The 9,652-nt window shown below is 37.4% G+C and overlaps 1 protein-coding gene across 1 annotated transcript in view; it reads left to right on the forward strand.

The window, feature by feature from the left end:
* The window catches only part of LOC121414225 (oxygen-dependent coproporphyrinogen-III oxidase-like), a 29,418-nt gene extending 24,006 nt beyond the window's left edge, over positions 1-5,412 (forward strand). The window contains exons 13-15 of the mRNA XM_041607328.1: positions 1,570-1,596; positions 2,250-2,352; positions 4,504-5,412. Coding sequence (XP_041463262.1) covers positions 1,570-1,596; positions 2,250-2,352; positions 4,504-4,590 — 217 coding nt within the window. The 3' untranslated portion in view covers positions 4,591-5,412. The remainder of the gene's footprint in view (positions 1-1,569; positions 1,597-2,249; positions 2,353-4,503) is intronic.
* The last annotated feature ends 4,240 nt before the right edge of the window (positions 5,413-9,652 follow it).

The raw sequence follows: 9,652 nt of genomic DNA on the forward strand, positions 1-9,652 counted from the left end.
ACAACAGTTGCAAGTCCTTTGTGAAAGTGGCCCCAGATCCGGATTTAAGTAGTCAGATCGCTACGGGCAGGTGGCTGCCATAGAAAGGTGGGCCATTACTCATGTGCGCCTGTACAGATATAATAATACCAACATGCTTATATAGCGCATATCACTGCCAAATGCATCCCTATGTGCTCAATTGGATATTATATTACCCTGGCTTTAGCCCCGCAGCTTTTTACAGCGCGGTGGCATTTCAAGGAATAAATTCCTGCCAGGTATCCACTTACCTCACCTGGGTCGAGTGCAGCACAATGTGCATGAATTTCTTGCCAAAAGAAATTACGCCATGGCTGGGATTTGAACTTACGACCCTCTGTTTCAAAGTCAGGAAACTAATCCACTGGGCCACAATGCTCCACATGTATGATATGTATGAAACAAAGTAAATTTTCACTGTAAAATCAAGGCAAAGCAGGAATTCAAATGCAGAAAAGGTGGTAATTTGTTATTCATTGCATTACGAATATAACTTTTGAGGATTACCTCAGAAAATTGCCATCCTATTAAATTCATCTAAGTGAGAAATGCAAGAAACTTAGTAGCAAGAACTAAAATTTGATTTTGTCGAATTAATTGATTTTTGGGGAAGGGGAAAGGCAGGGTAAGTTGAACATAGGGGCAAGTTGAGCTACCACCCCCAGGCCAATAATGAATGAGTCAGATGTTATGGTGGTGTCATGTATTGATGACCCATTACATAACCCTTAACCCCACCACATTGTTCTCAACTTTGAAACAAAAAGTACTTTTTTAGAGGGAAAAATACAAATTTCAGCAAAAAAAGTTTTTAAAAAGGCATGAAATACATGTAGATCAGTGCTTTTTACCCACACACGTCTTCAAATATAATAAAGAAATAAAAACAATATTGTTAGTCCAGGTATGGATTTTCATTCTTGTCATAGTCGTTTTACATGATGGATGCATAAGAAATGTGTGGATGTGAAAATATCACATGAATTTCAGACTGGGGCAAGTTGAGCCATGGTAATTCTTATGGTAATGTGTAATATAAAGAAATAATAAAAACTTAAAAAGCCATTGATATGCAGGCGGAAAGGAGCAAATTCACACGACAGTTCTTTTACTTTTAGAGGATGTTGGTATTTATAGAGAATTAGCAAGTGAAAAGACTTTAAATCAAAAATTGACATGCTGGTTCTTCCTGCATACATTTCGAACATAGTTTTTGTGGCCCAACTTTATACTCCAGAAGGTGGCACAACTTACCCCACAGATGGGGCAAGTTAAGCCATTTCACATCATTTCTTTCAAAGGTCACAATGACTTTCATTTGCTGGGGTAGAAAGTTATATATAGGTAAAAAATATATCCCAAGAATCAAATTTAAAGGCAAGGTACTTATTTCTACAATATTATTAGTGATATCAATTCTTACATGCAAAAAGTGTCACAACTTACCCCGCCTTCCCCTATATATGATAGGGATCTACCATTATGTCAATCATTCTTCTTTTCTGAACGTAAATCTAATTCTAAATTCATTTTTCAATTTTATTTCAGGCAATGGCAGCTTTTAAGGAGAGGAAGGTAAGAATATTTGTGCAAATCAAAAATGTTTAACAACCTCCGTACTTTGTAGCTTTTCTCTACAATTGTGACATCTCCTGATTGTTTCACGCACGTCTTTATGCCAGTACTATAGCCCCTCACATCAATCGGTTTCAGAATCCAAATTCATGAAATGGCAAAAGAAAAGACCGATGAAAATAACATTGGATTAAACAAAATTCCCAGTTTACCGCACATTTCCTTCACAGGAATGTTTAAGTGATTGGCTTGATCATCACAAAGAAGCTACAAGAAGTTGAAAAACAAAATTTCAAATGACTAACAATCTATGTAACTATTTCTGTGGTCCTCGCCAATGCTGAAACTAGTTTAAAAAGGCAAATTAAAGCGGTCTTGAAAACTACATGGCGTGGTGATTTTCCAAACTGGTTCGGAAGATCACTTCTAAGACCGCTTCGAGTATTCCTGCTACACATTAAATTTGTTTCCACTCAACTGGTTTCCACTAGTTTTAGCACTATGCAGTGGCGGACCATGACCCGGAGGAGACAAAGCATTGGAGAGGGGCACAGCATTGTTCACAGACAATACAGTACCCCTCCGGGTCACGGTCCGGCACTGGCACTATGTGATAACAGTGTCTTACATTCTCTCTCCTGTTTGGCATACAGGTATGTAGAGTTCAACCTTGTGTATGACCGTGGTACCAAGTTTGGTCTGTTCACTCCTGGAGCAAGGATAGAGAGCATTCTCATGTCGCTTCCTCAGACGGCTGTAAGTACAAATATTGTTTTTTAGTAAATATGGGTATGGAAATGATGATAATCGTGATGGTGTTGTTGGTGGTGGTGATGATATAGTGATGATGATTATAGTGATGACGATGAAGATGATGATTATAGTGATGATGATAGTGATGATGATGATGGTGATGATGATGGTGATGATGATGGTGATGATGATGGTGATGATGATAGTGATGATGATGTTGATGATGATGATGACGGTAGTGATAGTGATGATGATGATTATGATAGTGATGATAGTGATAATGATGATGATAATTATGATAGAGATGATAGTGATAATGATGATGATGATTATGATAGAGATGATAGTGATAATGATGATGATGATGATGATGGTAGTGATGTTGATGATGACGGTAGTGATGTTGATGATGATGGTGATAATGTTGATGATGATAATAATGATGATGAAACGTGGTAGTGGTAGTGATGACAATCATGTCACTTCCTCAGACGGCTGTACCAATATTTTTTTGTGTAAATATGGCTATGGAAATGATGATAATTGTGGTGTTGTAGTTGGTGGTGGTGGTAATGAGGTTGGTGGTGATGAGGATGATGATGATGATGATAATGATGATGATGATAGTGATGATGATGATAATGATGATAGTGATGATGGTGATGATGATGGTAGTGATGATGATGATGATGATGGTAGTGATGTTGATGATGATGGTGATGAGGATGATGATGATGGCGATAATGATAGTGATGATGAGGATGGTAGTGATGATGATGATGGTGATGATGATAGTGACGATGATAGTGATGATGATAGTGATGGTGATGATGATGAAAGTGATGATGAGGATGGTAGTGGTAGTGATGACATTCATGTCACTTCCTCAGACGGCTGTAAGTACCAATATTGTTTCAGGAAATAAGGGTATGGTGATGATGACAATGGTGCTGGCGGTGGTAGTAATGAGATTTGTGGTGATGATGATGAGGAGAAGGATGTTAGTGTTGGTGATGAAAACAGTGTTGGAAATGGTGATGATAATGATGATACGGTGATGGTTGTGGTAACTACCAATATTATTTTAGGAAATAAGTGTATGGTGATGATGATAATGGTGGTGGTAGTATTGAGATTATTGGTGGTGATGATGATGAGGAGGAGGATTTTATTTTATTTATTTCCACATTCCAATAAAATCATATACAAGTGAAATCATTTTTTTTCTTAGCATAACATAGGTAAATGATATAATTATACAATCTAATAATCTAATCAAAATATATTTATACCTGATATTATTTTATTGTTACAAAAAATAGCAGAAAATACACATATATATATATATATACATACCAGGTATATCAACATAGTACATTTTGAAATGTGGGAGACCTTCATCTTATGCTTAGAGCTTGAAATTGATGAAGGCCTCAAAAGGAAAGGGGAATGAAATCAAACAAACAGTGCAATAACAGGATGGTAGTGTTGGCGATGACAACAGTGTTGGAAATGGTGATGATGATATGGTGATGGTGGTGGTGGTTATGACAACGGTGATGCTGGGGTGATGTTGTTGATGATGATGGTGGTGATGGTGATGGAAATAATGATGATGTTGGTAGTTTTGAAGATCAAGGATGATGGTGGTAATGATGATGATATTGAAGATCACTTTCGGTGTTCTTGTCTTGATGATGAGGATGATGGTGGTGGTGATGGTGGTAATGATGATGATGGTAATGATGTTGATATTGAAGAACACTTTCTGTGTTCTTGGCTTCCACCAGCATACATGTACATAATTATTGCTACAAATGTCTGTACAAAACCTGTAGAAAATTCTATTTGAGGTGCTTTGTGTAATACATAGTCCATTGGAGGAACACTGATATTAAGTTCATATGATGCATGACAAATGTGCTCTTGCATCATCCTGGGGTGAATGTCGTTATTAGCATATGTCAGGTCTGTCCATTTTGAAGAATACAAATTTAAAATGAATCTGAAATTTCCCCATCTTTGTGTCTGAACAGAGACCGCAGAAGGAAGCTAAGCTAATCACTTTTTTATCGTAAACTGGCAATTCGAATTATATAGAAGATTACAACTTTGAAATGTATCTCAACCTTTCAAATCTTGGTGTCTCAACAGAAATGGCAATACAAGCACTCGCCACAAGAGGGCAGCAGAGAGGCAAAGCTGATGGAGATCTTAAAGAATCCAAAGGATTGGGTCTGAGTGTGATTCATTTCAAATCTTTGTGCAATCATGATTCCAAGACAGTGCTGGGTGATATTTCGATTTTATCAAAAATTATGCGATATTGAAGAAATATTTAATAATGGTTTTATGATTATGTTCATATATTGCAGTAACACGATATTCCCAAAATATTGATGATTATAATTAGTTAATCACTGTTTTACACAACAAATTCTGTTCAGTACCAACTCATAACTTTGTGAGTTGGTACCCAAATGTCCGCTTTTCCTGGACAAGCACCAAAGAGAAAAATTAGAATCATTCCCCTTTCGTATAATGTATTTTCAGACACGGCGATGTATTGTGTTATCAACAATATTTTGCTACTGATAATCGATCAACGTGAAATTGAATATCAACCTGGGGACGGTTTCATAAAACATGTTACGATAACAAATTTACGATGACAGTTATAAACTACTGAAATACTTCAATTTGATTTGTTATAGAAATCTTGCATTTGTTATTATAACAAGTCTTTATGAAACGAGATGCAGCACTACCTAGACATTATCACTTAAACCGTGTTTATTCAGTTATCTGTGAAATGATTCAAAGTATGATGTAGAGTAGATCCAGTTTTAGAGTGGAGGGCAGGAAATAGGAAACCTTTGCATTAGACCTTTTACAACAATGATTTATCACGGATCGATGCACAGGTTTTTATTGTATGTCCTCCAGCATGGCTGCTTGTTAGAATACTCTGAAACAGTTGCAGAGACTGCAATCTTGTATTTTTTTCCCCAGCATCAACACCAAACACCAGGGGGGTGTTTCACAAAGATTTAAGTATGACTTAGAGTCGCACTTAAATGTCTAGTTGCGCGCAGTATAAAAGGCATGACAGCATTGGTCAGATCATGCCAAGAGGACGCGCACTACTGCGGGTTGCATATCGTGTACGCGTCGACATTTAAATGCGACCTCAGTCATACTTAAATCTTTGTGAAACACCCCCCAGACTTGAGATCATACAAGTTGTTAGTGCCTTCATGTTATGAGAGTGTTAGAGCTTGTATTTAGATTGGATGTCATTTTGTAGGTTTTCTACTCATTAGAGATGATATATTAACACTGCATCCAGTAAGTCAGTCTCATGGCCTTGGGGAGCGGGGGTGCTAAAGATTCTGTGGGGGTGCTGCATGTATAGAGAGCATCCCCTACATTCTACATTTGTTGATCAATTTCAATGTTGTTTGTATATATGATAGCTCGAGGTGGTGATACAAAATTTCAACACAGAATTTTGAAATTCATTAAATATGCTAATTCATTCATATATTTTCAAAACTCACAAAAATTATTTATTTGTTGATTGATTTTGATTATTTTTGTTCCATGTGAGAGCTACATAAGGTTCACCAAGGTTCTACACAGAGTTAAGAAATTTTGACTTGAAAGTTATTTATGCTTAATTTATATGAAATTTATTCATAGATCACAAAAAAATGCTTCTATGTCATTTCTTCATCAATTTCAATTCTATATCCTCAATTTATGTCACCAATATAATTCACTACAGTGTCAACTGGGCTGAAATTAAAATTGTGTTAAATTTCGCTGCGAGATGTCGGATGAGCTCCACATCATTGATGTGCTAGTTCAAAATAGAGAACTGGAAGACAGGTGATCTCTGGATAAATTATCTAATCATTATCGATCATAATATCATATGACCAACTATCCCCAAACTAACAATATTTTGCCAGAGAACTTTCTTTGTAAGTGTCCAAACTAGACTTTGGTAATATTCAGTAAGTCAAATTTTGATAATAGGCTCATCTGAAAGGATAGTTTTTCTTCATACTGCCACAATGTGAAGTTGTAAAATTGATTAAAAGACATTGTGTACATTTAAAAAGTGAACATCCTCTATCAACTTAAACAGGGAAGAATGTTCCAAGTGGGAACAGAAAAAAAAATATCAGCCAGCACTTCATGACTACAAATGATCTTTGATCCTACCATGTGACCTCCACACCCTTTTGAGTTAATTACGCTCGTTTGAGGACAGGCACTACTGAAGTCAGTCATTTGTTTGCATTCACTTCCAAGGCAGTGATGCTTGCCATCATTTCTCTGGCACGGGCTGGAACTGCTTCTTGTCCACTTATGCCGTAAACAAAGTTCTGTATGAATGCAAAAAATCCATAGACTTCATCTGCGTAGTGGATGTTGAACAAGAATTGGACCTTTAACAGTTTGTCAACAGCCTCTGTGATGTCACCTTCACAGGGGATAGCTAGATCATCCACAACAATGAAAAACTGAGTTGGGTTGTTGCGTTCTCCTATGCCCAAAAGGTATGGTTGTCTCCGCTTCTTGTCATTCCTCTCTTCAGCCAGGTGGGATTCCACACTTGTACCGATCTAAAGGGGGATAATACAGGTAATATAAATGGAGACAAAAAGCAATAAGTCGAATGTGAAAGGCAAGAGCTCCTAGAAAATGCCAAAATCCGAAATAGAATACAACAGATTATGACAACACTTTGGATTCAAAGTCAGCACAAAACCTGTGACCCTGCTGAGAGCATTCCCATAGCTACAAGATTGCTTTACATGAAGTAGTTTGGGAAACCTGTTCATGAGATTGTGATGAGAATGCTAACAATCATCAATGCGATCTTCAAAACCTTGCTTTGCAAAGCAGGTTTATAAGAAACATCAGTTCAAGAATGTACATCAGAATAGCAGTCTAAAAACCATGTTCGTGTTCACAATTAATGGTCCACTGAAAGTTATCATAGGTCTATCAATATTTGTATGTTAGGAATTTAGTGGATTCGCATAACTTACTGAAATGCCCTGAAGCGAAAACAGAGCCTGCGACGCTTGCATTTCTTTTTTGCAGTTTGACTCTCAATTTACACAGATTTTACCATGTAACCTCTTGTTTTTATTAAAGGTCAAGTCCACCTCAGAAAAATGTTGATTTGAATCAATAGAGAAAAATCAGACAAGCACAATGCTGAAAATTTCATCAAAATCGGATGTAAAATAAGAAAGATATGACATTTCAAAGTTTCGCTTATTTTTAACAAATAGTTAAATATGAACGAGTCAGTTACATGCAAATGAGAGAGTCGATGATGTCACTCACTCACTATTTTGTTTTTTATTGTTTGAATTATACAATATTGCAATTTTTACGAATTTGACTTGCCTGGAGCACAAAATGTTAAAATAAATGAATTCCACGTGTTTAGGGATGAATGAAACTTCATTTCACATGACAATGACGAGAAAATGAAAATATTTCATATTTCATACAATAAAATACAAAAGAAATAGTGAGTGAGTGATGTCATCAGATCCTCATTTGCATACCGACCGAGATGTGCATATAACTGTTTTGTGAAATGAAGCAAAAATTTAAAATGCCATAACTTTCTTATTTTACATCCGATTTTGATGAAATTTTCAGTGTTATGCTTGTTGAATTTTTCTTTTTATTCAAATCAAGTTTTTGTTGGGGTGGACTTGTCCTTTAATAATTATAGAATGGGTATCATGCATAAGTAATTACCCACGCATGGTCAGCCATGCATCCGGTAAATTTGCCATGCGTCTGGTAATTACTTGTGCATGGGGTTGTTAAAAAAAAAAGATTTTTAGCCAAAAAAAATTGTTTTCTATAAAACAAATGATACACAGGTTTGTTCGTGTATCGGTAGGACTAGTGAGCATGTGGTAACTATGGAAACTAGTCCAAACCAACTCATTCCATAGTTACCTTGTGCTCACAAAGCCTACCTATGCACTCACATCTGTGCATCGTTTGTAATACTGTTCAAGGATTGTGACTTCTGTAAACAAATCAAGCCACAGGAGTTTAAAGTAGGATGGTAGTTATAAATTTGATGGTCGATATTCCGAACGCACTCGAAATAAACAATTCACCTGAAGCTATATATTTCTACATACATATCTAAATCACAATGAAATATTTGGCTCAGAACAAAACTCAGAAAAGATAGCATTCACTATAATTTACTACAACATAAAATAATTTACCATTATCTAGGGAGCACCCTTCCCTTCCTCCAAAAGGCAAAGTTTTGAAATTGGACGCCGGAAATATTTTGAACCTATCCTAACCTCGACCTGCCTTACCCTACCTTGCTTGTCTGGATATGTGGCGACAATTTTCCCCAAAGGCCATTGCCCACGAGGTGCATTATCGTCTGCCACCAAGACGAGGTCGTCTTGCTCGAAGTTTCTTTTTTCCCTGGTCCATTTTTGTCTTGGTTGAAGGAGTGGAAGATATTCCTTAACCCATCGCTTCCAAAACTGATCCGCGATAAATTGGACATGACGCCATTTCCTCCTGCCATAGCTTTCATCCTTTGTGAAGATGCCGGGTGGCAAGGATGGATTATTCCTCAATAGCAGGAGATGGTTTGGTGTCAAAGGCTCTTCATCCTTTGGATCCATGCTCAATGGGGTGAGTGGGCATGCATTCAGGATAGCCTCTACTTCCGTCATCAGCGTAGCTAATGCCTCATCCGACATAATTTGTTGATGAAGTAGGCCTCCTAATATTTTGCGCACTGAACGTATAACACGTTCCCACACTCCTCCCATATGGCTGTCTTGAGGAGGATTGAAGCGCCACTCAATGCCCTTTAGGGTTAAGAAATTCCCAACCTTAGAGTCATTGAGTGCAGCCAGACCTTCCTTCAATTCTTTATGTCCGCCCTTAAAGTTTGTTCCATTATCGCTGAATACCTGATCCGGTTTTCCTCTGCGATTAATGAATCTTCTCAGGGCACAAATGAAGGAATCTGTTTCAAGACTGACTCAAGAGAACAGGCGATCTCTATGTGAACAGCTCTCGACGCAAGACAAGTGAATAGACATGCATATCTCTTCACCTCACTGCATCCCCTCTTAACCATGAAAGGCCCAAAGAAGTCCACCCCTGTAGAGGTGAACGGTGGTTTATCTGGTGTTACCCTCTCAGCTGGGAGATCTGCCATGAACTGCTCGCCTCGACGGGAACTTCTCCTTTTGCACTTCATACACCTTTGAAGTAC

This window comes from Lytechinus variegatus, chromosome 4 (assembly GCF_018143015.1).
Source record: "Lytechinus variegatus isolate NC3 chromosome 4, Lvar_3.0, whole genome shotgun sequence".
Classification (NCBI taxonomy): domain Eukaryota; kingdom Metazoa; phylum Echinodermata; class Echinoidea; order Temnopleuroida; family Toxopneustidae; genus Lytechinus; species Lytechinus variegatus.